General features: G+C 67.5%; 3 protein-coding genes across 14 annotated transcripts in view; 1 reads left to right on the forward strand and 2 right to left on the reverse strand.

The window, feature by feature from the left end:
- The first annotated feature begins 901 nt into the window (after positions 1-901).
- Positions 902-13332, forward strand: UNC5A (unc-5 netrin receptor A). 2 transcript variants are annotated; one of them, XM_084536107.1, is made up of 16 exons: positions 902-1151; positions 8379-8600; positions 8748-8891; positions 8985-9088; positions 9194-9374; positions 9489-9656; positions 9834-9998; positions 10087-10275; positions 10795-11094; positions 11207-11294; positions 11382-11550; positions 11659-11892; positions 11988-12137; positions 12234-12398; positions 12472-12650; positions 12786-13332. In XM_084536107.1, exons 1-16 carry the CDS (start codon positions 1025-1027, stop codon positions 12949-12951), a joined length of 2751 nt encoding a protein of 916 aa, XP_084392233.1. In that variant the 5' UTR covers positions 902-1024; the 3' UTR covers positions 12952-13332. The 2 variants fall into 2 exon arrangements, with proteins under 2 accessions (XP_084392233.1, XP_084392234.1); XM_084536108.1 differs by lacking the exon at positions 9489-9656.
- Positions 13333-13398: 66 nt separating this feature from the next.
- HK3 (hexokinase 3) lies at positions 13399-18702 on the reverse strand (the record flags this gene model as incomplete). Of its 4 annotated transcripts, XM_084536106.1 has the most annotated exons (20): positions 13399-13584; positions 13661-13894; positions 14007-14162; positions 14235-14418; positions 14523-14622; positions 14722-14817; positions 14903-15022; positions 15130-15269; positions 15364-15668; positions 15760-15993; positions 16078-16233; positions 16380-16563; positions 16654-16753; positions 16852-16947; positions 17030-17149; positions 17248-17396; positions 17654-17816; positions 17906-17960; positions 18053-18247; positions 18367-18698. In XM_084536106.1, the coding sequence occupies 20 exons, from the start codon at positions 18696-18698 to the stop codon at positions 13449-13451; spliced, it is 3255 nt and encodes a 1084-aa protein (XP_084392232.1). In that variant the 3' UTR covers positions 13399-13448. The 4 variants fall into 4 exon arrangements, 2 of the variants coding, with proteins under 2 accessions (XP_084392232.1, XP_084392231.1); XR_014698033.1 differs by having other exon boundaries at positions 14527-14622; positions 18053-18702; XM_084536105.1 differs by having other exon boundaries at positions 18053-18702.
- The window catches only part of UIMC1 (ubiquitin interaction motif containing 1), a 36597-nt gene continuing 29421 nt past the window's right edge, over positions 18675-25850 (reverse strand). For 6 of the 8 annotated variants that reach the window (XM_084536109.1, XM_084536110.1, XM_084536112.1 and 3 more), the window contains 4 exons: positions 22496-22574; positions 20906-21026; positions 19372-19435; positions 18675-19103 (listed from right to left, as the gene is read on the reverse strand). In XM_084536109.1, coding sequence (XP_084392235.1) covers positions 18847-19103; positions 19372-19435; positions 20906-21026; positions 22496-22574 — 521 coding nt within the window. In that variant the 3' untranslated portion in view covers positions 18675-18846. The remainder of the gene's footprint in view (positions 19104-19371; positions 19436-20905; positions 21027-22495; positions 22575-25850) is intronic. The other 2 variants (XM_084536115.1, XM_084536116.1) reach the window with 1 other exon arrangement.

The raw sequence follows: 25850 nt of genomic DNA on the forward strand, positions 1-25850 counted from the left end.
AGCAGTTGTTAATTGCTCCTGGAGCTGCTAATGAAATTAACTCTGCGCGGTGCTCGGAGCTGCTGCCCAGCTCTGCCCCCTGCCCAGCCCCTGCTGCTGGGGACAGGGGCAGCTCAGGGACAGGGGCAGCTCAGGGACAGGGGCAGCTCAGCAGCACTGGAGCTGGCTTGGGATCACCTCAGGCACCCCAAAGCAGCCTCACCCTCCTTGCCCCGTGCCCAGGCTGCAGCATGACACCAGCCTTGGTTGAGGACCTTGGCTGGATGGCACCCGGTGCTTGTGTGGGGACAGTGCGGGGTGGTGGCAAGGTGGGGCCTTGCTGCCCGCTGGGTGCCCACGGGTGGCACGTGTCCCCTCAAAACAGTGTCCCTGGGTCTGTGACACCTCCAAGTGCAAGCTGGTGCTTGCTGGGGACACCCTGCACCCCAGTGTCTATGGGGGTGCCCGGTGGGCTAGGGGACCCCTGCCCATCACGGGGGGCAGCAGGGGCTGGGGGAGAGGGGAGCGCAGGGGGCACAGCGGGGTCTGGGCACCGTGCGGGGAGGGGGGCGGCGAGCACAGCTCACCCCCGCTGGGAGCTCTGCCGCACCCGTGGGTGCCACCCGTGGGTGCCGTCCCCCGCAGGGATGCGGTGCAGGGGGAGGGCTGAGCCCACCCGTGCGTCCCCGGGCCGGGCAGCGCCGTGCCGGAGGGCGGCGCACGGGGCGGACAGCGGGGTGCCGAGCCGTGCCGAGCCGTGCCGAGCCGTGCCGGGGTGCGGGGCGGGGGCGGCCGTGCCCGCTCGGTGGCGGCGGCGGGGGCGCGCCCAGCTGTTGCGCCGTCCCTCCCGCGGGCGGGTCCGCGCTCGGCCGCCCCGCATTGGCGGCGCCGGGCGGAGCGGTGCGGGGCGGCGCGGCGCGGGCGGCAGCAGCGGCGGGGCCGGGGCCGGGGCCGGGGCCGGGGCCGGGGGCTCCATGGCCCGCTGAGGGCGCCGCGGAGCGCGGCCGCCTGCTCGCTCGGCCCGCAGCGCTCCGCGGGGCGCGCCATGGGTGCGCGGCCGCGCCGCCGCCGGGCCCCCGCCGCCTCCTCCGCCGCCGCCGCCGCCGCCGTCGTCGCCGCCGCGCCGGGACCGCTCGGCGCCCTGCTCGCCGCTGCCCTCCTGGCCGCCGCCGGTGAGTCCCCGGGCAAGGTCACCCCCGGGACGGCATCCCCGGGAGGGCAGCGGGGGGGGACCCCCCGGGATGGGTGCCCGGCCGGGTGTGGGGGTGCTGGGGGCTTAGGGGGGGGTCCTCCCCTCCTCCCGTCCTGCCGCCGTGCCGTGCCGTGCCCGGTGCACGCTGCATCCCGATCCCCCCCCCCCGGGCTGCGGAGCGCCGGGGCACCGCCTGGCCGCGGGGTGCCGGCTGGCCGGGCACGGGGATGGTGCTGTGCGCCCTGCCCCGAGCCGGGCACTGCCGCCCCCTCCCCACGCCCACGCGGGGCCGCACACGCGTGTCCCCCCCCCCTACAACCGCCTCGCCCCCTTGGCTCCGCTCCCCGCCCCCCGCGGAGCCCGCAGTGGAGCTGCTCCGCGTGGGGGGTCCTCGCCCAGCCCGGGGGGTCCCCGCCTGCCCCGGCACCTGGCGGGACGCGGGGAACCGTGGCGGAGGGGACAGGGCTGCTGTCACCCCCGGGTGGGGATGGGGGGGCAGCTGGGGGGGCGCGGAATGGGGTGCGTGGGGCTGCGTCGGTGCTGGTGCAGCCGCGCACGGTCCGGAGCCCGCTGCGCCCCGTGCGCCCGCAGCCCCGGGGCCGGGACGCGGAGGGAGGAGGGGGAGCTGCCGTGCCGGGACCCCCCCCACGGCGGGCCGGGGGCTGCGGGGTGGGCGCGGGGGTGCCCGCGGTGGCGGCGGCTCCTGGCAGGTGTCACGTTAGCCTGGAAGTGGCGGCTGCAGACAAAGGACCGAGCAGGGGGAGGGGAGCTGCGCCCGAGCTGGACGTGCGCTCTGCTGGGGGCCCCGGGGTGGAGGGGGGGCTCCTATGCACCCTGGGGGTCCCAGCCACCACCCCTCCTGCCACCAGCACAGACGTCCCCTCGCCTGGCCTCGATGTGCCAAGCAGGCACGGTGGCACCCGGGTGGGCTGAGCGGGTACGCACCCCAACGGCGTGGGGGGGCTGCAGCCCCCGTGCTACCCGCACGCATCCTTCCTGGCTGGGCACCGCGGGGACCCTGCGCCCAGTGCTCCCAGCACGGCCCCGTCTGCAGAGGGACGCTGCGGGGCTGAGCACGCTGGGTGGCACGCTGCCCTCCCTGGGGTGCAGCCCCCATGGGTGCAGGGCACCCCGTACGCAGGGTGCTGTGGGCACCAGCACCCAGCCGGGCGAGGAGCGGGGCTGTCCCCATGGTGACCCACAGACGGAGGGTGGTGGGACGGTGGGTGCGCCCCGTGCCGGGTGTGCAGAGGGAAAAATGGGGAGCCGGGGGGGGGCGGCGGTGCCAGCGCTGGCTCGGGGCAGTGCGGTGCAGGAGCTCGCCCGCCGCTGCCTCTTGCTTGGCAGGCAGCTCACAGCCGGCCGCGGCGCGACCGATCCCAGCCACCTGCACGGCTGCTGCTCGGCACAGACACGGTGGGGCTGGGCCTCGGTGCTCTGGGTGCTTCTCCAGCCCGGCACGGCACGGCACGGCATGGCACAGCATCCCTTCCCCAGGGATGCGAGGCACAGGTGCAGGACAGGGGAACGCAGGTGTCCGGGCAGGGGGCCCTGCCTGCAGCCGTGGAGCGCTGTCTCCGGACCTTGCTGGGCTCCCAGTGCCCGCAGGGATGGGCAGGAGCAGATCCACGGGCAGCAGGGTGCTGAGGGGCCAGGGCTGCACCGCGCAGCTGCTGCTCTGGTGGGTGGCAAGGACACGGGGCAGGATCCGTCCCTGGAGCTACCCTGGCCCATCACTGCCTGAGAACCCTTCCCTTTCCTTCCCTTTCCCCTTCCCCTTTGCATCTACAGCAGCTGGTGCTCACCCCCCAAATTCATCCAGGCCCTCGTGCATCCCCTGCCCCCAGGGCACATCCCCATCACACCGACATCCCTGGGGGCAGCTGTGGGCTGGGGGCACGGCTCTTACCACGCATTGAGCCACGCAGTGCCGCCAGCTTCACCCGGCTTCCAGAGCCCCCCTGACTCCACAGGGCACCCCCAGACCACTGCACCCCTATCCTCGCAGCCCCCCCAGCTCACTGCATCCCAGGGCAGGCTCAGCAGCGGGGCGGGCAGCAGGGCAGGGCGCCGGGCAGGGCTGGCGCACGCGGGGCGGCCGGGAAGCTGCCGTGCCAGCTGTCAGCGCGAGCGCGGCAGACGCAGCCTGCCCAGGGCTGTTTGTTCTGGCTCGGTGCCACGTGGGGCTGGCACTACATCAAACCTGGCGGAGCCTGGCAGGTGCTTGCAGGAGGGGACCGGGGCGCTGCCGGTGCCTCTCGGGGCTCAGCACCTTCACAGCCACCCCCGGCACCTCGCGGCCGTGAGCGCACCCAGGGTCCGGTGCCCCCCCGGGGTGATGGCACCGTGCGTGTCCCACCCTGCCCTGCACCCTCGGTGCCAGCACTGCTCCGGCTGTCGGCACCATCGCTGCTCCTGCAGGTCAAGTTTCTGCCCACCAGCAGCACGGGGTGGGCTGGCTCCACGCTGGGACCCCCTCCTGGCCACGGGTGGGGGGGCTCAGGCCCCAGCCCCCTCCTGGCCAGCCCTGGCTGCTCTCGGTTGTGGCGTGCTGCGGCTGCTGGTCACAGCCGTGGGGCACGGAGCTGTGGGTGGGATGGGGCCGGACCCCGGCACCTGGGACCGTGGTGTGGCCAGAGGGGCCTCCCCCGGCCTCCCACCTGGCTCCCTCCCGCTGCGGCCGGGGACCCAGCGCTGAGGGTGACCTTGACGCTCCTCCCGGCGGGGACAGAGTGCGGTCAGAGCGTTTGTTCTTCACTGTCAATTAGAGGAGAGCCAGAAAAGCTGCTCGGCTCCCCCAGGCTGGGTCCCAACCCCACCACAGCCTGGAGCAGCGCAGCCCCCAGGCAGCACATCGCACCGGGCCCCTCTCCCCGTGCAGCGCTCCGATTGCTGCGTTTTGGTGCTGGCACGGCTTGGCACGGGTCCTGGTGGGGGGCTCGGTGGGCACCGGGGGCTGGCTGGGAGCAGAGCTCTGTGCTACGGAGCGGTGGGGCCGAGAGAGGCCCTGGGGTGCCCTGGGTGCCCAGCGCTGGCTGCAGGGGCTGGTGGCACCCAGAGCTGGTGGCACCCAGAGCCGGTCCACAGGGAGGTGAGAGGCTGCTGCCCCCTGCTGCTTTGCTGGCACCCCGTTGTCCCCAAAACCCGGCCGTGGGGCGGCGTGTTGGAGGCGTGGGCATGCTTCGGTCCACACACCTCAGCAGCCCCGTTGGCGGGCGCCGGGGCGGCGCGAGGGTGCAGCCCGCGGAGCTGTGCCCGCGCTGGCACATGCTAATTGCATGTAATGGGGAAAGTGTTATCAGCTAAAATCCGTAATTAGGCAGTTCCATTGTCATGCAAACCCGCCTGACTAATTCATTCATAACAACCGCACGCTTAATCAGCGCCCAGACGCTGCCACGCGCTCGCCGGGAGCCGGGCACCCTGCGGCCCCCACGCAGCCGCTGCAGCGCCACGGGACGTGGCCGTGGGGCTGGCACCCGTGGGGGTGGCACCCGTGGGGCGCACGCCGGGGTCTCCCGTGGCCATCCTGTGGGGTGGTGCCAGGCACTGGGATGCTGGGACACGCTGTCGGGGAGTGGCACCGTGCCCGTGGCACACGGCCGTGCCCTGCAGCACTCGGGGACGCGTTGGCGCCCTGTGCCCGCTGTCCCTGCTGCCCGGGGCTTGCCGCACACCAGACTGGCCCGGAGCCGGGCTGCGCTGCCCGGCCTTGGCGTCCGACCCTGCTGGCTCGCTGCCCGGATGGAGCTGGCACCAGCACCCGGCTGGCATCTCCGCGCGGTGCCACCTCGGCACCCGCCAAAGGGGACCCCGTGCCCGGGCTGCGTGGGGCGCACGGGGCCGGCACCCCCAGGCCCTCCTGGGCACGGCAGGACCGGCGTCCTCCGCCCCCCAGCGCCCGCCTTTCCCTCGTTTAGGCGGGCGCAATCAGCAGCAATTATTGCTTTAATTACCTGCTGCCGGGGCGCAGGCCGGGCGCCTGCGAAGTGCAAGGAAATCTTTCATTTTAATGGAGTGCCAGGCCTGGCGCGGGCCACGATTTATGGGGCTCCAGCTGGGGATTTAATTTGCCGGCTGCAATGCCCGCGGTGATGTGGGGAGGTCCCCGGGGGGGCGCAGCCGGCGGGGGCAGGGGCTGGCACCCAGGTTCCCACCCCACACGGTGCCATGGTGGCCGAGGGGCTGCGGGCAGGGGACGGGGGTGGCACGGCGAGCTGGTGGCACGGGGCCGGCGCTGCTGCGGCCGCCCGCGGGCAGGCTCTCCTCGCCAAGAACACGCTGACCTTCCCCGCGTCTCCTCGCAGCAGGCACCGGCGTGCCGCACTCAGCACCACCGGGGAGCTCGGAACTGATGCTGGGAGCAGGATCAGTCCCTTGAGGAGCAGTGGGGCCAAGCTGGGCGGTGGGGGGCACGGCCCCGGGGTGGGGGCGTGATGGGTTCTGGCAGGGTCCCCTCCCCACTGGGGCACCCTGCAGTGTCACCCTGCCCAGTGGCTGCAGTGCACCCGGTGTTTGGTGCTGGGGGGCTCTGGCGCTACGTGGAGGGGCCCCCAGGGGTGGCAGCACCTTGGGGGGGGGGGCGCAGGGAGCAGCGGGGGCTGCACGTGGCAGGGCCGGGTGCCCACGTCCCCCCTGGGAGGGCAGGGGGTGGCCAGCCCCACAGCACCCCCTCCACACCCCGAGTTTCCCTGGCATGCTGCCCCTTTGTTAGGCCCGCTGCTGCGCTCGTTAGCCCACGTGGGTGGGGGATAATTGATAATAAAGCCCCGCTTAATGCACTAGGTTTACCGGCGGTGATTTATCGGCGCTGGTAGCGCGCCGCCGTCCCAATTACCCGTTCCGCTGCCGAGACAGCGGCTGGCCAGGGCCGTGACGAGCGGGACCAGCACCCCCCTGTCCCCCCCCCGGTCCCCGTGTCCCCCACCCTCCCGAAGTTAGGCGGCTCCCTTTGCCAAGGTGACATAAGCATCTCGCCTGTTTCCATGGCGACGCAGCGGCAGGTGAGCGGCGAGGCCGCGCGGTGTGGGAGCCCGGCGCAGCGCCGCGTGGGGGGCCCGATGGTGCCCACGCTGCACGGGACGCCCACGGCGGGTGGGGTGGGGTGGGGTGGGGTGGGGTGCCCGCAGTCTGTGGGACGCCCGCAGGACGTCGGGGTGTCCGTGGTGTGCGTGGGGGGCACGCTGGGTTTGGGTGGCCGTGCTGTGGGGTGCCTGTGGTGCATCGGAGAGAGCCACGATGTGCTTGGGGTGCCCGTGGGGTTTAGGGGGGGCCCACAGCATGGTCCCCCCGCTCCCTTGCCAGGGTTCCAGGCCAGCTCCGTCCCCCAGCCCTGCCCATGGCCGAAGACCATCAGTGCCTCGACTGGGTGACAGCGTGGTAGAGCCCCCCTGGTGCTCAGCACGGTGCTAAGCAGCAGGATGGTGTCCCTCCGGGGGGCTCCGGGGGCCTGCCGTGTGCTCAGTGCCCGTCCCACCCTGCCCTCGAGGCGCTGGTGGCCCCGTGGGGAGCCAGGGGGGGTCCTGACCATGCTGCACCCACCCATGGAGCTGCCGCCCCCCACCCCTCTTGTTGTCCACAACGGGCAGTGCCCAGCTCAGCACCCTCCGTGCTCATTCCGTGTGTGATTAAGGGCAGAGCCCTGGAGCGCCACGAGCCCATTAACCCACGTGCCAGCCGCAGCCCGGCAGCTTTATTGCTGTGAGAGCAACCCACACAGAAATAAAGCCTTTGGTGCTGGGTTGCCTTTCTGCCCATCGCAGCCCCCCCATCACAGCATGGGGCCCCACGTGCCGGCACCCAGGGGTGCACAGGAAGGAGGCAGCAGCGCGATGGGTGCCGTGGGGTGAGCCACGGGGGCTGCAGTGACCCCGTCACCGCCGGCACGCGTCGGGGGGACACGCAGCCCCTGTCCGTGCCGTGACCCCCCCAGGCTGCAGCTGGGGGTGGGTGTCATTAAACCGGTGAAATATGAAATGCCTGTGTATCCCGGACAGGGGTTTTAATTAAATTAATTGCTAGCGACATTGTAAAAGTGCTGATGGGGTAATAACTGGCGCGTTATGGTGGCCGTTTATCTTCGCCGCGTAAATGAGCTGCTGCACCTTGCCCGTCCCGCTGGGCACCGCGGCTGGGCTTGCTCAGCGCCCGCTGCCTGGCCTGGGGGGCCCGATCCGGCCGGGGGGGGGGCAGCAGGGCACGGAGCCCCCCAGGAGACTCAGCCAGGGCCCAAGGGACGCCCGTGTCCCCCGTGTCCCCGCTGTGCAGGCGGCGCTGCCCGGGTGGGCAGGGGGACCCCGGGGCTGGCGGCGAGTTGGGGGCACGGCGGGCACGCGGGGGGCGGCAGGCGGTTGCCAAACGAAGGCACTTAATTACTGCGCATTCCATCCCATTTAATTGCTTATTAAATCCTAACCAGCCAATTAGCAGCAGCAATTACAGCTTCATTCAGTGACACAATCGCTATTTTATCGTTTGTTAATCAAATGCTTATTTAGGGCCCTGTTTTATTAACTCTTTCCACAGCGGGCGCCTGCGCGGGGCGGGAGGAGCGGGGGCGCCGGCTGCGGGGGCAGGTGGCCGCCTGCAGGGCTGGGGGACACGGCCACCACCACGTGCCACGTCCCCAGCGCTGCTGTCCCCACACCGTCCTGTCCTTGGGGTGGCTCCCACAGCCCCCCAGGCAATGCCAAGGGATGCTCAGCCCCAGCAGGGATCAACCTGCATGGCCTGACCCATCCTCACCACCCTGGGGACACTTGGGGATGGCCACCCCCCGTGTGCCAGCTCCTGGGAAGTGACACGGGACATGGCATGCCACCGTGTCACCCTACACCATGTCCTTGTGGCACGGCAGTGGGGTGCGCACCCCGCTGGCTCCCACCTCGCCGGGATGCAGCGGGGCAGGATGCGGCCCCTGCGGCGTGCAGGGGAAGGGGGGCAGCGGGCGCCTGCAGCGCCCCGGGAGGAGTGAGCGATGTCCCTTATTGGTCACACTACATTTCCTTTTCATTAGCACTAAGTGCGGACATGAGGGATCGGCGCGGGTTCAGTGGGCGCAGCCGCCGCGCTGCTCCTCTCGCTGATGGATGGCGGGGCCGGGGGGGGGCTGCCGGGGCTGCCGCAGTGCTGGCGGCGGGGGGAGGCGGCCGCGGGGCTTGGGGTCACCGGTGGCCCTGGAGGTGGCCGAGCCCCCGTGTCCCTGCAGGTGCTCAGCAGAGCGCGACCGTGGCCACCCCCGTGTCCGGCGCGTCCCCGGACCTGCTGCCCCGCTTCCTGCTGGAGCCCGAGGACGTGTACATCGTGAAGAACAAGCCGGTGAGCCTGGCCTGCCGGGCCACCCCCGCCACCCAGATCTACTTCAAGTGCAACGGCGAGTGGGTGCACCAGGGCGACCACGTCACGCAGCACAGCACCGACCGCAGCACTGGTGAGCGCCGGCTCAGCCGCCGTGGCTCCTGGCGGCAGCCGCGGTCGCGGGGAGCCACGCGCGTCCCTTTTGGGGGTTGCACGGGGCTGGGGACCCGTGGGGAGCTTTCCTGGGTGGCCAGTGCTCACGTGCTGCCTCCCGTCCCAGGGCTGCCCGTGATGGAGGTGCGCATCGAAATCACCCGCCAGCAAGTGGAGAAGATCTTCGGGCTGGAGGAGTACTGGTGCCAGTGCGTGGCATGGAGCTCCTCCGGCACCACCAAGAGCCAGAAGGCCTTCGTGCGCATCGCCTGTGAGTGTTCGGGGCCGCCCCGGCGGGTCCCCAGGCAGGGCAGGGCACACGGGGTGCTGGCCCCTATAACGGGGTGCTGCGCCCCCCCCCCAGATCTGCGCAAGAACTTCGAGCAGGAGCCGACGGCCAGGGAGGTCTCCATCGAGCAGGGCATCGTGCTGCCATGCCGCCCCCCCGAGGGCATCCCCCCCGCCGAGGTGAGCCACGGGACGAGGCATCGGGGGCCAACGCGTGCCCTTTCCTTGTGGGGATGCCGTGGGTGCTCCCCGAACGGGCTCCCAGCGACGTCCCCGTGCCCACAGGTGGAGTGGCTGCGCAACGAGGAGCTGGTGGACCCGGCGCTGGACGCCAACGTCTACGTGACGCCGGAGCACAGCCTGGTGCTGCGGCAAGCCCGCCTGGCCGACACCGCCAACTACACCTGCGTGGCCAAAAACATCGTGGCTCGCCGCCGCAGCGCCTCGGCCGCCATCACCGTCTACGGTACAGCCCCACCGCGCTGCCCCCTCACCCCGCTGTGCCACCCTGATGTCACTGTCCCCGTCCCCCAGCGTCCTCTCCAGCCTGGCGGGCGCTGACAGGTCGCTCTCCACCCAGTGAACGGCGGCTGGTCGACGTGGACGCAGTGGTCGGGCTGCAGCACCAGCTGCGGACGGGGCTGGCAGAAGCGGAGCCGGACTTGCACCAACCCCACGCCCCTCAACGGGGGGGCTTTCTGTGAGGGCCAAAACGTGCAGAAAAGCGCCTGCACCACCCTCTGCCCAGGTACCCGCCGTGCCCGCGGCACCGCCTGCGCCCCACTGCACCCAGCGTCGCGCCCACCCCACTCGTCTCGTCCTCCCACCCCCCGTGTGTGTGTCCGTCTGTCCATCCCGGCCCCGGGGCAGGGGAAGGGGTGCTGGGGGGGTGCCAGCGAGGCGCTGATCCCTGCTGTGCCCACAGTGGATGGAGCCTGGTCGGAGTGGAGCAAGTGGTCGGTGTGCGGGACCGAGTGCACGCACTGGCGGAGCCGCGAGTGCTCGGAGCCCGCGCCGCGCAACGGGGGCCAGGAGTGCCACGGCGCCGAGCTGGAGACCCGCAACTGCACCTCCGAGCTCTGCAGCCCCGGTGAGTGCCATGGGGAGGGCGCACCGAGGGACGGGGGAACGGGGACGCGGAGCTGCACCCCTGGGTGCTGATGCCCTGCCCCGCGCAGCCGCCCAGGGCGCTGAGGACGTGGCGCTGTACGTGGGGCTGATCGCCGTGGCCGTGTGCCTGGTGCTGCTGCTGCTGGTGGGCGTGCTGGTGTACTGCCGCAAGAAGGGGGGCCTGGATGCCGACGTGGCCGACTCCTCCATCCTCACCGCTGGCTTCCAGCCCGTCAGCATCAAGCCCAGCAAGGCCGGTGAGCGAGGGGGACAGGGCTGCGTGCCCGCCCTGCCACCTGCACGCTGCTGGGATTTGGCGTGCCCTGCTCCCTGGGGTGGCAGTTTCCTGGGGGGGGACTCTGGGGAGGGACTGTGTGCTCTGTGTCTCCCTGGGTAGGAGCTCTGTGCCCCCTGGGGTCTCTGGGAAGTGTCCGTGTGTCCCTGCTGCTGGGATAGGGGCGCTGTTATAGGGTCCCTGATGGTGGGTCAGTGCTTTGTATCCCATAGGGCCCCTGGCTGTGGGTGGGGGGCTCTGCATCCCAGAGGGTTCCTGGGCACAGGGTTGGCGCTGGGTGCTCCTTGGACCCCTGGGGGTGGCTGCGCCCTGTAGGGTCTGTGCTGTGGGGTCAGGGGCTTGATACATTTTGGAGTCCTGTGGGTGGCTGCGCCCCATCAGATCCTTCCCGTGGGGCTGGGGCCGTGTCCCCCACAGCCCCCGGGACGGCTGCGCCCCAACACGAGGGCAGCAGCACCACGGCCCCCGCTCTGTGCCGCAGACAACCCCAGCCTGCTCACCATCCAGCCCGACCTCAGCACGGCCACCATGACCTACCAGGGCTCGCTGTGCCCGCGCCAGGACGGCCCCGCCAAGCTCCAGCTGCCCAACGGGCACCTGCTGAGCCCGCTGGGCGCCGGCCGGCACACGCTGCACCACAGCTCGCCCGCCACCGAGGGCGCCGACTTCGTGGCCCGGCTCTCCACCCAGAGCTATTTCCGCTCCCTGCCCCGCGGCAACACCAACATGGCCTACGGCACCTTCAACTTCTTGGGGGGGCGCCTCATGATCCCCAACACAGGTACGGTGGGGGCCGGGGGGGCCGCCCGGTGGCTGCGTCGCCCCACGGGGTGCAGGGCTGGGGGGGGCTCAGCCTGCTGCCTGCGTTCCCCCATCACCACCACCACCACCAGGCATCAGCTTGCTGATCCCACCCGATGCCATCCCGCGGGGGAAGATCTACGAGGTCTACCTGACGCTGCACAAGCACGAGGAGGTGAGGTAGGTGCCGGGGCCGCCGGGTATCAGGGCTGCGGGGGTGCCGGCTATGTTCACCCCCCCATAAAACCTCCTGTGTCCCTCCCCCAGGCTGCCCCTAGCCGGCTGCCAGACGCTGCTGAGCCCCATCGTCAGCTGCGGCCCCCCTGGCGTCCTCCTCACGCGCCCCGCCATCCTGGCCATGGGGCACTGCGTGGAGGCCAGCGCTGAGAACTGGAGCCTGCGGCTGAAGAAGCAGTCGTGCGAGGGCACGTGGGAGGTGAGCACGCCACCAGATGTGGTAGTGGTGGGGAGGAGGACCCCCCACGCACACAGTGGGGGCTTTTTTTTTTTTTTGGCGTGGGGGCTGCATCTGCCGGTGCCGCAGGACGTGCTGCAGCTGGGCGCGGAGCCGTGCACGGAGCTGTACTACTGCCAGCTGGAGGCGCAGGCCTGCTACATCTTCACGGAGCAGCTGGGGCGCTTCGCCCTGGTCGGGGAGTCCCTCAGCATGGCGGCCTCCAAGCGCCTCAAGCTGGTCCTGTTCGCGCCCGCCGCCTGCCCCTCGCTGGAGTACAACATCCGCGTCTACTGCCTCAGCGACACCCAGGACGCGCTCAAGGTACCGGGGCTCCCCGCCCTGTGCCGGGATTTTTTTTTGGGGGGAGGGTCGGGGGGTCTGTGCCCCACTGCCCGACCTCCTGCCCACGCCACCAGGAGGTGATCCAGCTGGAGAAGCAGATGGGGGGGCAGCTGATCGGGGCCCCCCGCGTGCTGCACTTCAAGGACAGCTACCACAACCTGCGCCTCTCCATCCACGACATGCCCAGCTCGCTCTGGAAGAGCAAGCTGCTCGCCAGCTACCAGGTAAGGGGAACAGGGTGGGGGGGGCAGGTCCTGGTTTTGGCACCCTGGGGAAGGATGGGGGGGGTCCCTGCTGTGACCGCCCTCGCCCCGCCGCAGGAAATCCCCTTCTACCACATCTGGAGCGGGCTGCAGCCCTACCTGCACTGCACCTTCACCCTGGAGCGCCTCAGCCCCAGCACCTGCGAGCTGGCCTGCAAGATCTGGATCTGGCAGGTGGAGGGCGACGGGCAGAGCTTCACCATCAACTTCAACATCGCCAAGGTGAGGGCAGGGCAGGGGGAACCCCCCCAGCACCCCTGGGACGAGCTCACCCCTGCGGTGCTCTCCCCTGCAGGACACGAGGTTTTCGGACTGGCTGGTCCCCGACAGCGAGGTGGGCTCCCCGGCCCTGGTGGGTCCCAGTGCCTTCAAGATCCCCTTCCTCATCCGCCAGAAGATCATCAGCAGCCTGGACACGCCGTGCGCCCGGGGAGCCGATTGGAGGACGCTGGCCCAAAAACTCAACCTCGACAGGTGCCGTGGGGATGGGGACGGGGACAGGGGGGTGTCCGGCCTCATCCTGCACCCATGGCACCCCTGGGAGCAGGGTGATGCTGACGGTGAGTTGTCCCCGTTCCTGTACCCTGACGCCGTCCCTCTGCCCCGCAGCCATCTCAGCTTCTATGCCTCCAAGCCCAGCCCCACGGCCATGATCCTCAACCTGTGGGAGGCGCGGCACTTCCCCAACGGCAACCTCTCGCAGCTGGCCGCCGCCGTGGCCGAGGTGGGCAAGCAGGACGGTGCCCTCTTCGCCGTGTCCGAGGCCGAGTGCTGAGCCGCGGCGAGGCCCCGGCCCCTCTCCTGGGGACCGTGGGGCAGGAGGGGGCCCCGGCCGGCCCCTGGGCCCCGCTGCCCCACGGCTCCCGGCCCGTGCCCGCCGGGAGGGCTGCCCGTGGCCGTGGCCGTGGGTGCCGGGCTCGGCGCGGGGCCGGGGTGCGTGCGGGCGCTGGGTTGTGCGTGGTGCGTGCGGTGCCGTCGTGCTGTCTCCGCCCGGGGCTGGGCGGCCCCGGGCCCCGTGCCGTGTTGTGTAAAGACCATTTTTTTAATTCTGTATTAAGTGCATTCAAGTATTTACACTTGGCCTTATGTACATAGCGGTGCCGCGGGCGGGGGGTCTGGCGGACGTGAATGTAAATAAATTCGATATATATTGCTACGTGCGGCTCTGCCCGGCCGTGCGCGGTGCCCCCCAGCCCCCTGCCCTCACCCCAGGACTCAGAGGTGCGGAGCCAAGTGCTTTATTGGGGGGTGAGGAGGAGACCGGGGCTGTCCCTAGGGGCTGGGCTCCCGGCACGCCACGGCCGCCACGAGCGCGGCGCCTTTCCCTGAGCCGTCCTCCGACTGCAGGAAGGTGACGGCGCAGTTGGGCGCGAGGTCCTGCAGCATCTGCTGGAGGTTGTGGGAGAAGCTGCGGGGAGAGGACGAGGCGGCTGAGCACCAGCAGGGCGGCCCCGTGCCCCCAACCCCTTACCCGGGGCACTCACTGCGGGTGCATCTTGTACAAGGTGCCGTCCACCCCCACGGTGACGGCCAGCTGGGCCAGGCCCCGGTTCTCCCGCATCTTCTCCACCACGGCGGCCAGGCCGGCGGCGCAGAGCTGGGCGGCCCGCAGGGACACGGTCTGGCACACCTCGCGCACCAGCACGCTGTCCTCGAAGCTGGCGTCCAGCTCCAGGTCCCTCAGGATGTCCTGCACGTGCTGCAGGGCCAGCCCGTCGCTGCCCCGGGGCAGGGCCACGGTTAGCATCGCCGTCACCATCCCACCATGCGGGGTGGAGGTGGCGGCACCCCGTGCCCCCCAGCCCCGACACGAGGGCTGCCCGCACTCACGTCTCAATGGTGGAGAGGAACTTGGTCTGGAAGATGTCCTTGGTCTGGAGCTTGAGCGAGGGCTTGCCACGGAACAGGAGCTGTTTGTCCACCATCGCCAGCAGGATGTGGCGCACGATCTCGCCCAGGTACATGCCGCTGATGAGCTTCTCAAACCTGCCCCAGGCACAGCCCCGGCTGCCTTACTGCCCCCCCCGGAGCCCTGCCCACGCCAGGCCCCTCGCCCACCTCTGCTTGCCCGCGTTGATGGTTTTCTCGTCCACCATCCGGTCGAAGGTGGTGAAGATGTCGTCCAGGCAGCCGTTGTCCCCGAAGGCCCCCCACTCCATGTTGATGCACATGCGGCCTTCCTCCCCCTCCACGGTGCCCACGTTCTTCCTCTCCTCCATGTAGCAGGCGTTGGTCCCCGTCCCTGCAGCCCAGCGCCGCTGTCACCCCCCAGCCCCAGCCCCAGCAGCGCCTGGAGAGCTAGGGCAAGGAACGGGAGAGACCCCCGGGTGCAGAGGTGCCCCTCACCCACGATGAGGCCGATTTCACATCTGGGGTCGTCGTAGCCGCAGGCCATCATGGTTCCCACGGTGTCGTTCACCACGGCCACCACCTTCAGCGCCAGGTGCTGCGGGCAGGAGATGGGGACACATGGCGTGGTGGCACCCAGTGGGCTCCTGCTGTCACTAGTGGGGGCTGAGGGGAGGGGTCCCCAGCCCTTCCCCACCTGTTTGCGCTGTGCAGCCTCTCTCAGCAGCTGGACCACGTCCTGCCCCACGCAGCCCGAGGCGCTGAAGCCTTTGGTCCAGGTCAGCAGCACGGCCTGGAAGAGAAACAGGAGCAGGGGCCAGGCTGCATCGCACCCGGGAACCCTTCCCATCCCGCAGGGCCAGCGTTGGCCCCCTCACCTTATCCAGGCCCAGCTGCTGGCAGGGGAAGGAGAAGGTGAAGCCGAGGGGCAGGACCTGCTCCATCAGGTTCTGCTTGGTCTGGAAGTCCATGATGCACTCGATGATGTGGTCGAAGAGCTGCGGAGAGGGGCTGCGGTCAGGCTGCAGTGACGCAGGGGGGGCTGTCCCCAGGCACAGGCAGCCCTGGGGCAATTCCCAGCCCTCGCCCGGTGCCGGAGCCTCACCGCCTCGCCAGTGCCCTGCATGATGGACGTCGGGACGACATAGATCTCACTGGCCATGTGGATGCCTTCCTGCATCACACGCACCACCAGCACGCGGAAGTTGGTCCCCCCCAGGTCCAGCGCCAGAAAGTCGCCTCTCTCTGCGGGGAGCACACCCGGGGGAGGGGCGTGAGCAGGGCCAGAGACCCCCCTCTCCCCTCCAAGGGGCTCATTTCCCCGCACCCTGTCCCTCACCGGTGCCGTCGGGCGTGTTGCAGACGTAGGTGGGCAGCATGCGGACGGAGGCGTCGGCGTTGCTGTCCCGGCCCAGCCCGCGCTCCATCTCCTGCCTCATCAGCCCCTGGACGCGCTCCAGGTCGGCGCGGCTGAGCCGCAGCGGGGCCAGCAGCTGCTCCACCTCGTGGCGCTGGGTCAACATGCGCTGGGCCACCGCCGTCACCATGGCCACCCCCAGCCCGTTGGTGTCCGCCGAGGGCACCAGGGTGGCCGCGCACTCGGGGGCCAGCAGCCCCGCCACGCTCTGCAGGATCTCCCCAAACCTACAGGGAGGTAGAGGAGGGTGAAGGCCAAGCTTGAGGCATCCCGAGGGGCGTCCTCCCCAGCCAGGAGCCCCGTGTGTCCCCCCCATACCTGGCGTGGGCACGGTACAGCTCGCCGTCCACCCCCACGTTGACCACCAGCCGCTCCAGCTCCCGGCTGTGGCACATGAGGCTGAGGATGGCGGCCAGCCCCGTGGCGCTGAGCGCGGCGGCGCGGCTCACCACCGCCCGGCAGATCTGCTGCACCCGGCAGCAGTCCCGCTCGCTCGGCTGCAGCCCCAGGGCCTCCAGCGCGCTCCTCGCCTTGGCCATGCCCGTCTCGTTGCTGCAAGGCAGAGCACTCAAGGGGCTGCCCGCTCGCGGCCGGGGGCACCCACCCGTCAGGCCTCCCCGGCCACCGGCCACTCACTCCATGATCTCCAGGACCTGCTGCGTCTTGAACGCGTCCTTGCTCCCCAGGGCGGAGGTGCTGGCCCCGACGAAAAGCGCTTGCTCAGTGGCCAGCGTGAGCATGGCGTGCCGGACGATCTCCCCCAGGTAGAGGCCGCCCACCATCTTCTCAAACCTGCGTGCGGCGGGAGTCAGCCCCCTCCCCAGCACAGCCCCGCCACCCCCAGCCCTCTCAGAGCACCACGGGGGGGTCCATTCGCTCCTGCTGGCGTCCCCATCGCTCCGAGGAGACCCCCGGGACCCCCCTCTCCCTCTCTGCACCTCCTCTCCCCGGGGTTGGAGGACTCCTGGTCCACGCGGTGGTCGTAGGGGGTGAGCACGTCGCTGAGGGCGCCGTCGTCCCCGAAGCAGCCCCACTCGCTGTTGACGCACATCCTGCCGTTGTTCTCCTCCACCACCTCCACCAGCTGCGCCTCGGCCATGAAGCAGCTGTTGGTGCCCGTGCCTGGGGGGGTGGGAGCGAGGTGGGGGGGCGCTGAGCGCCGACGCAGCCCCCCCGGCAGCGCCGTGCCGCGCCGTGCCACCCGCTGCTCACCCATCACCAGGGCGATCTCGCAGGGCTTCCCCCCCCAGCTGCTCGCCATCATGGTGCCCACGGTGTCGTTGAGCAGGGCGATGACTTCCACGTGGTAGAGCTGGTGGGGAGCAGGGCTCGATCAGCTCCATCCCCAGGGGGGCAGCCCCCAGGCTGGACGGGACCCTCGCCCGGCGCCCCATGGCCCCCCCACCCCACCTCCAGCTTGTTGATGGCTGCCTGCAGCAGCTGCACCACATCCTTGCCCTCCACGTCGCTGCACTGGAAGCCCTTGGACCAGGAGATGAGCTCGGCCTGCACAGAGCACGGGGACGAGCTGTTGATATTCGGCCCGGGGGTGTCTCTGTCCCCCCCCCCGGCGAGCTGCCCTGCTCACCTTGCCCAGCCCCGTCTGCCTGCAGCTGAACGGGAAGACGAAGCCCACGGGGAGGCGATGCTGGGGGTTGCCGATATCCTCCAGGAACTTTTGCACGCATTGGGCGATGAAGTCAAAGAGCTGCGAAGGCAGCGGGTGAGCAGCTGCCCCCCTGCCCCAGCACCCCGGGGTGCAGGAGGTGGTCGGAGCCCCGTGGTATCGTGAGCCCCCCCCCGTACCGCTTTCCCAGTGCCCTGCAGCATGTCTGCTGGCAGCTCGAAGATCTTGTACATCAGCTGGGGGCTCTGGTTTCCGTCGCCCAGCAGGGTCACGAACAGGGTGCGGACGTGGCTCTGGCACAGCTCCACCACCATGAGGTCGCCCTTCTCTACGGGGCAGCGGTGGCAGCGTCGGGCAGAGACCAGCCCCCGATCTGCCCCTCGCCCTGTCCCAGTGACGCCCACCCCCGGGAAGCAGCAATTCCCCTCCTGAAATCACCGCAGGGCCCCAGGGAGCCGGCTCCTGGCCTCTGTCCCCACGCGGGGGCAGCTCCCAGAGCCCACAGCCAGCCCGAGGAGGGGATTCCTGCGGGACCCTTCCCTGGCACCGCGGCGAGGGGCACGTCCCCCCGCCGGGCTGCCTCACCGGTGCCGTCAGGCGTGGAGCAGATGAAGGTGGGCAGCATGTGCACGGTGGCTTGTGCGTGCGTCTCTTGGCTCAGCCCCTTCTCCATGGCCTCCAGCATGCGGCACTTCACCGCCTGCAGCTTCTCCAGCGAGAGGGTGAGCGACAGCAGCGCCCGTTGCACCTGGGGACAGCGGGTCAGGGCGGGCCGGCAGGATAGAGGGGACAGGGGACACCACACCTCGGGCACGGAGAGGCAGGGACGGGCCTTACCGGCGTGCAGGAGGGGATGTTGTCCTGGTGTCCGAACTGGAAGCTCCCCGGGGCCCTGCGTGGAGGGAGGTGGCGTCACCCACCAAGCCCCCGGCCGTGCCGCAGCAGCATGGCCGGAGGGGCCTGATCCCGGCCGGGCCTCCCCACCTCCCCTCCGCGTCCCTGCCGCAGGGGGCCGAGGTCTGGGCAGCGTCGTGGCTGGGCAGCGTTGTGCCGCCGTCGCGACCGGGCAGCCGGGGGTAGAGGGCACAGCTGTGCCCCACGATGGTGATGGCGCAGAGGCTGTCCTCGAGGCCGGGCACCGCCGAAGGCTGCTGCCCCCACATCATCATGCCCACGCACCTGCAAGAGGCTGGAGGCTGGTCTCTGCCCGGGGAGGGGATGTTTAAAAGCAGGGTGGGGGGGCCCAGCTCTCTCTCCCCGCTTCCCACCCCACAGCCCTGACCCCACGGCACCCTCACCGGTTGATGGGGGGCAGGCGGCCCCTCTCCCCGCGGGGGCTCCACGGGGCCCTGCCTCCACGGCTGGGCTGGGAGCCGGGGCGCCCGGGGTTGGACATGGCAGCAGGCAGGGGGCACCCGTTGGTGGCACTCTGGGTGTGCTGGGGGGGGGTGGAACCATTGGTAACGCCGCTGCCCCGGCAACAGAAGCAGAACTCGCCCCCAGGAGCGGGCCCATGGGTGCTGCAATAGGGGACTGGGGGGGGTCCGGCCCTGGGGTCCCACTCGGCGCCCCGCTCCCCCGAGAAGGACGGCACGGCTGCTGCGGGTTTGCTGCAGTTTCGTAAAAACATACATAAATATATTTCGGTTTCTTTAACAGGGAGCGAAGCCACGCAGGCATCTATAAAACACAGTCACTGCTCCGCCCGGCGCTCCCGGCTCGGCTCGCGGCGTAGAAAAATGTATAAAAGGGGGGTGTGGGAGCAGCGGGAGCAGCCCTCAGAACTTGTGCTTCCTCCGGCGGCAGGCTCGGGGCTGCTGCTGGCTGCCCGAGGGGTGCGCCGAGCGCGGCGCCGAGTCCAGGGAGCAGCCCGGGGCAGGTGGCACCGCGGAGATGCCGAAAGGGAGGCGTGTGAGGGAGCTGGCGCTGTCCCCGGCCGCCTCATTCTCCTCCTCTTCCTCCTCGGCGCGGGCTGGGAGCACGGGAGGGGAGCATCGGCCTCCTAGTCCAGCGAGGGGGGTCCCCGCATCAGCACCTGAAAGGAGAGGGCACGTCAGCACCCGTGGGGGCAGCACCCTGACACCCCCCCCAAGACCTCGGTGACATGGAGCTGGGCTGTGCCATCACCGGCACATCTTGGGCTGTGCCACAGGTCTGTGGGGTTCCTGAGGGGGTCCAACAGCCCCCTAACCCCCAGCCCCCTATAAGCGGGCTCCTTCAACAGGAACATGGAGCTGACACCCCAAAGCCCCAAAAGGGGAGGTCCGGCAGCCCTCATCCCAGCACAAAAAGCAGCTTCCCACCTGCAGACTTGCTCTCCGAGAGCTCCAGCATGCTGAGGAGTCCCCTCTCGTGCCTTCCCACAACCTGCCAAGGGAGAGGAGAACACCGTCACAGTGCTGTCATGAAGGAAGCTGTCTGGGCACAGACACCGGGGCAGCTTTGGGGCCAGTTAATGGAGCAGAGCCCGGTAAGAAGGGAGCCCAGGGGCAGGAAGCCACCCTCAAGCCCAGTGAGCAAGCACGGGGCTGTACGGGGCTATCTGGGCACCAAAGACTTTGCCACATCTCGGGCACATCCCCCAGGCACCGTGCCTTTTGAGGCTTTGTCCTGCTCCGTGGATGGGGCTTGATGCTGTTGGGAAGAGCCTTCCTGCACGGCACAGCCAGACGAGGAGCGCACATCTCGTGCCCTCTCTCAGGCTCAGGAAGGTGTGACCACACAGACCAAGGGAAGGGCACTCAGCCTGCCTGCAAAGTCCCCCCTCCTGACGGTTCCCTGCCCCAGAAGGCACTGGCATCCCAGCTGCAGGGCTGGAGCTGCCAAGCACCCCAAAACGGGCCGTGGCAGGAACCCCGTGCTACCAGCAAGAAGCTCCCCAACGGCCCATGACCCTGACCTTCTCCCCCCTCAGCACGAGGCAGAGCCGGAGGAAACCCAGAGCCTTTCGAGCCACCTGTAGGGTCGCCCACCCCCAGCCCTTTCCCACAGGGACGGAGTCAAACGGCCCCCACGGAGCCGGTGACACGCAGGAGCAGCCGTGCCCCGCAGCTCCCCGAGCCACGCAGCGCTTGGCTGTGTCCCAGCCAAAACCATCAACCAGAAATCTCATCATTTGCATCTGAATCCCCAAAGGGCTGAGGCCTGTGATGGATTTAAGGGATTATAGGAAACTAAGACATCATGTTGCATCTTCACGCTGAGAATCATTTCTGAGCGCCGGCAAAGCTCAGGCACGAGGGCTCTGCCCACAGGAGCCAGCGGGAAGGCCCAGAAGACCCCTCCCCATGCTCCCCCCAGACCACCACCAGCAGGACAATGCCCGGTGGGGGCCAAAACCTGGTAGGTGACTGTGCCCCAGCTGCTCCCTGTGCTCCTGCCACGTCCCCCCAGCGGGCACAACTCCCCGTGCTCACTCCCCTGGGATGCTCCAGGCACGGAGCGGCTCCCCCCGGCTTCGGCTCCAAACCTTCCCCGAGGGAAGGGGCCGGTGGATGGAGTCAGATGCGCCTGTCACCCTGACACCGCCCTCCGCGGCATCTCTATTCAGCCGAGGGAGGCTGCAGGAGCGAGGCGCGCCGCCTGGCAGCGGGACAGGCTGGCTGCCTGCCCGCTGGAGAGGTTACTGGCAGCGCCGCCGGATTAGCTCACCCCTGGGACCGGTCCATGCTCTCGCAGGAAGGCAACAAGCTCTCTGGCCAGGGCTACCACGCGCAGGGCCAGGCAATCCCGTGCCAGGACAGCTCATCCCACGGCCCAAGGAAAGGGCTCCTGCTGGCAACCCGGCCCCGAACCCAGCGCAAAGCAAAGGAGACGGTCTGCGGGGTCGCCCCTCACCTTGGCGCTTCGCAGCCTCCTGGTTCCCTGAGCTTGCCTAGCAGCCTGGAGGCAGCTGTCCACGTGCCTCTGATACTGCAGCAGTGGCACCAGTGACTTACAGAGGTAGCACTTCTCACACCTGCCAGGCACGAAAGGACAGAGCACCGCGTTAGGATTCGCCCTGCGCCGGGCTCCCGGCCACCGGATCGGGACCGAGCAGCGGGGTCAGGCCAGCACCGAGCACAAAGCCTGAGCGATTATCAGTTTTCCCTGCCTGCTCCTCTGTCTCCTGCTGCTGCAGCAGCGGGACGGTAATCAAATCTGCTCATCTAACTATCTCAACCGCTGCTGATTTCTCCCCAGACATAAAGCACCCTGTCAAAATCCACAGAAATGAAGTGCGAGGGCTTTGCAAAAGGGAGTTAAATTCCGCCTGAAAAGCAAACCAAGTGTGTTAAATCAGAGAGACGTTTTACCAGGGCTGGATGAGCTTGTCTGACTAGTAAATCAAGTCTTCCTCTGCACTATCTCCATTTTACATGCCACAGCACATGCTCCTGCTGGGGGGCTGGCACAGGTGCCCTCTCCCTTGCAGCGCGCTCCTCGAACCCCCTCGTTTGTGCAGGAGATGCCCAGGCTCACGCAGGATGACTGAGTGTAGCTAGGAAGAAAATTACCCGGGGTGAAAGGAGATTGGAGGTCAGGCTTGGCTTTATACGGCTGTAATTGCTTCCACACCAGCTCTCGGCGGGGACCAGAGCATGCAGAAGAGGGCACTGGTTCTTCGGGAGAGCATCCACCCGGGGAGCTGTTCAGGAATGGACCTTCTCCAGGAAGAGACGAGCCCCCGGGGACCAGCCCCAGCAGTGTTGTGTTCAGTTTGATAAGCAGTACTCTCCGAGTAAAACTCACCCCAGGCTCTAAAACGCGTATGGAGAGCCCCCATCGAGCAAAACTCTGCAGTACTTTTCCCGTATTTTCTTTCCAGTCAGTGCTGATTACCCAGATAATGTGTCTAAACAGAAGCTGTCCTCTCTATAATTAGCCTAATTCCATTAGTGATGTTGCCATCCACTGTTTGTAACAGCAAAATTGCTTCCATAGCAGGGATTTTACTGTCAGATCCTCTCTTATGATGCTTTGTGTGGGTGGCAGGAGGAGGGGCTGCATGGGAAGAGATTAAACAAAGCCACTGCTATTCTGAAAGTCTAATTTAATTAAGAATATCACTACAGGTGCCATGTTGACAGCCTCCCTGTCCTAGCCTCTTCTTTTCCCAGGGTTACCAAGCTCAGATCTCCCAGCAGAAACTGCCTGAGTTAGCAACATTTCAGCTCCCTCCACGATGGCCGGAGACCACGCATCCCTGACCCACCATGGGCTTGGCTGAAAGGAATTAGTGCAAAAAATAAGCAAGCAGAGAGCAGCAAATTCCTCTTGTTTTGGTGTAAACATACCCAGCACTGCAAGGAGAGGCGCTAAGCGAAGGCAATTTCTCAGGGAAATGATGCTGTAAGGCCAAGAGCCAGCATTTATACAGGGATTAAGACATCCAGGGACGAGCTGGAGCAGAGAGACAGTCTTGGAGGAGCAAGCATACCTACTTACTTGTCAGTGTCTGAGGCCGCCGGGCCGCTGTCACCACCGGCAGCTTTACTCCTGGCCTCTCTCTGACGCCGGGTGAGCACTGGAGGCAAAACAGACAAGGTTACCTGCCAGCCACCCCCACAGCACCCCTGCACGACGCCCACACCCTTCATTCTTTCCCTAAAGGTTGCAGCAGGAGGGATGCAAAGTGAGGCGAAGGAACACGGGACTGGAGTGGCCAGGACCTCAATTCCTGCCAGCGCGGGGGCTGGCCAAGCCTCCTTTTTTCGCGGAGGGCTCTGGAAGAAGTTGCCTTCCCCAGGCTGAGAAGCCAGCTAAGCCGTTTCACACCAGCCCTTGCCTTCCAGCAGAAACAGCTGGACCAACAGGATGCAGTTTACAGTAATTTTAAAGCTGACGCACGGCAGCGCAGCAGCCTGGGAGCGGAGCTGCACAGCTGCTCCAGCACCGCCCGCTGCCAAACCAAACACCCGTGTCTGCTGCCGGGCAGGGAGCGTGGGAGCAGTGAGGCTGGGGAGGAAGGAGGGCTGAGGCTGTGCAGGGCCACCAGCCCTTCTGGGACGTGGAAGGAAGAGGCAGCCTTGCTGGGGAGGCACGCAGCTCGTGCTGGGGTGGGAAGGTTACAACAACCGGCCTCGCAGTCGCTGCGTTGCCCCCACCTTGGTCTGCGCAGCTCCGTGAGGTCTCTGCTCTCCGGTGGCAGCAGGGAAGGTGCTGCTCCGACACGCGGAGGCAGCCAGCGAGGTGCTGGCCTGAGCAGCACGCAGGAGGTGGTCCAACAGTTCCTCCAGCACGCCCGAGCAGCCTCTCCAAAGCTGCTCCCCAGGCACCCGCGGGGAGCACGGCGGAGAATTGCCTCTTTCAGCTGAATTCCTCAGCATATTCCTGCTGACATGCCACCAGCAAAGACCCTCGGGGAACACATCGGATATTTTAGCTCGCTCCACCAGGGACATCCAAGACTCCAGCCCGAAGCAGATGTCACAGTAAGCACTCTCAGGCAATCTGGCTACAGGGGGGGGGCAATGCACGGAGCTGTTTTGCAGCCCAGAAGCACTGCTTGCCACACTCCACGCTCTCATTAGGAGAAAGGCCTGGATCCAAGCTACGGGCATGACAAAGCTGTTATTGCTGGCTCATCAGCTGTGCCAAAGGAAGGGATGCACAGAATTTTGTGCGGGACAAAGGGAATCCTCCAGAATTTTTTGCAAAACCCCATTTCCAGAGCGTCAGGCGACCCCCGTGTCTACCCACGGTGCTGACACAGCGAGGCCCTTCCCTTCCTGGCAGTCACTGCTCAGCCACAACCACCAGATGTGCCGCGAGGTCCTCGGGAGCTGCTGGGGCTGGAGGGAGACATCCACGCTGAAGACACAAGCTCGAGCCTTTCCTAGACGTGGACGCTGTCTCGTGGGCGACGACGGATCCCAACAGCCTGCTTCTCACAAGTACCAAAGCAAGCTCAATCTTTAGCTCAGCCTGGCCCAGATTTGAGGTGGCAGCGTGCTCGGGAGGACAGCTGAGCACGGCCACCCCCCGGCCCCCCAGCCTGCCCCCCGTGCGTTTGGCAGCGCGGTGAAAGCCGCTCCCCAGCTCGGCACGCACTTGTTAATATTCCTTTAACACCGTCTCAGGAGCCTCGTGCACCAAGCTCAGGTGTTAATCAGTTCTATTTTCTTCCCAAAGCAGTGAACACATCTGGCATAATGGGCCCATTAGAGATCTCCAGGACCAGCTCTGCGGGTGCCCAGGGGAAGACCCCCAGCTGTGCTGCTGACAGCAGAGGCGCGGGGGAGAGAACAGGGCCGGCGGTGCCGGCGGAGGCGCAGCAGCCAGCCCTCCCCGCTCACATCCCCACAAATGCTGGCGAGGCACGACCCTGCCCCAACACACCAGCAGCCCACGGGACTGGGGGGGTCAGGAGCTTGGGAAAATACTCGCTGGGGGGCAAACTCCCAGCCTACAGAGCAGTCCTGAGCCGCTGTGTGATGGGAACCCTGCAACGCTGCCTGGTGCACGGCGCCGTGCTGGGCCAGGTGCTCTGCAGCCTGCGGACGGCCCGTTCACTCCTTCAGCATTTCTCCTGGTTGGCAAATCATCCTCAGCACCTCCCGGGGCTGCCAGGTGAGCTCAGCCAGATGCCGGCACGCAGAGGGGCAAGGCCACATGTTTCCCAGCTCCTCACCTTGCTGCACGAGCCTTCTGCTCCTCTCTGCACCTGCTTCCCCCACCCTCACCACCAGCCACGCTCCTTTGGGCACAGAATCTTTTCCCTGCACCTATTCTGTTCCTCTTTCCTCTCTATCAGTGCCACCTCTGTCGATGCCAGGAGGTCTTTTAACAGCACTGGCACTGCTGCTGCGCTGAAGATTGACAGCTGCATTAGGCTGCATTCGGGGCTCTGGGAGGAAGGGATGTGCAAATCCTCATTTTCCCAGGCTCACCTGGGAACTGAGAAGATGGGAGCACGTAGATGGAGGACGATAGGAATTGAGTACGTCCCAAAGCTCAAGGCGATTTGATGCGCTCAGTAACAGCCAAGACTCACTTCCAGACAGAGAGCAGCAGCTCTGTGCATGGGCAGGGGCAGCAGCAGGAGGCAATGAAGCCGGTGGCTCCGTGAAGAGCCCCTCAGCTGGTGGCACGAAGGAAGAGGGAGCTGGCACAGCACTTCCATGGCTCCGCTCATTCACCTGGAATTAACACCAGCCACTGAGCTGGAAACCTGGGACCTGAACCTCCCCCCAACCTGGTACGGAAGCTAAAGCAACAGCAGGCTCTTCCTTTTTATTTACTCAGACCACAGGAAAATGGAAATTCATGATCAGATTTTCATCCTGTCCAGGTATGTGGCTGTCTGGGCATCCAGCCAGGGCGGCCATGTATATACGTAAGGGAAGCAACTGCAGCTTGTCTTGCCCAGCTGTCTCGTTTGAAAACCTGTCCTTAAACATCAGCCAGCCTGAGCTGCCCTCCTTGTACAACCCCCTGGAAGACTTTGGTGCACAATTAGAAGAGGGGAGAAGAGAAACAAAACCGCCAAGGATCCATCCCTTTGTAATTTTAAAACTGCAAACGCTGCCAGCTACAGCAACCAGCGGTACCGAAGCCATCAGGAGTAAATCCAATTAATAAGTCTGAAGACAGATCAGGAACCCCTGACCCGGTGCAGTGAAGGAAAAGCGAAGCTGTCTTTCCTAACCAGATCAGGACACGGCTCAGAGGGCAGCACTCTGACTGCCTTTCGCACAGGATTGCTGCTCTGCTCCTGAGGAAGCCAGCGCCCAGCCTGGACGTGGTGCTGCAGTGCCAGGGGACAGGCTCTGGACCGACACCCGAGTTGGCATTTGCTTCA

The sequence above is a fragment of the Aythya ferina genome (genome assembly GCF_964211825.1).
Source record: "Aythya ferina genome assembly, chromosome: 14".
NCBI lineage: Eukaryota > Metazoa > Chordata > Aves > Anseriformes > Anatidae > Aythya > Aythya ferina.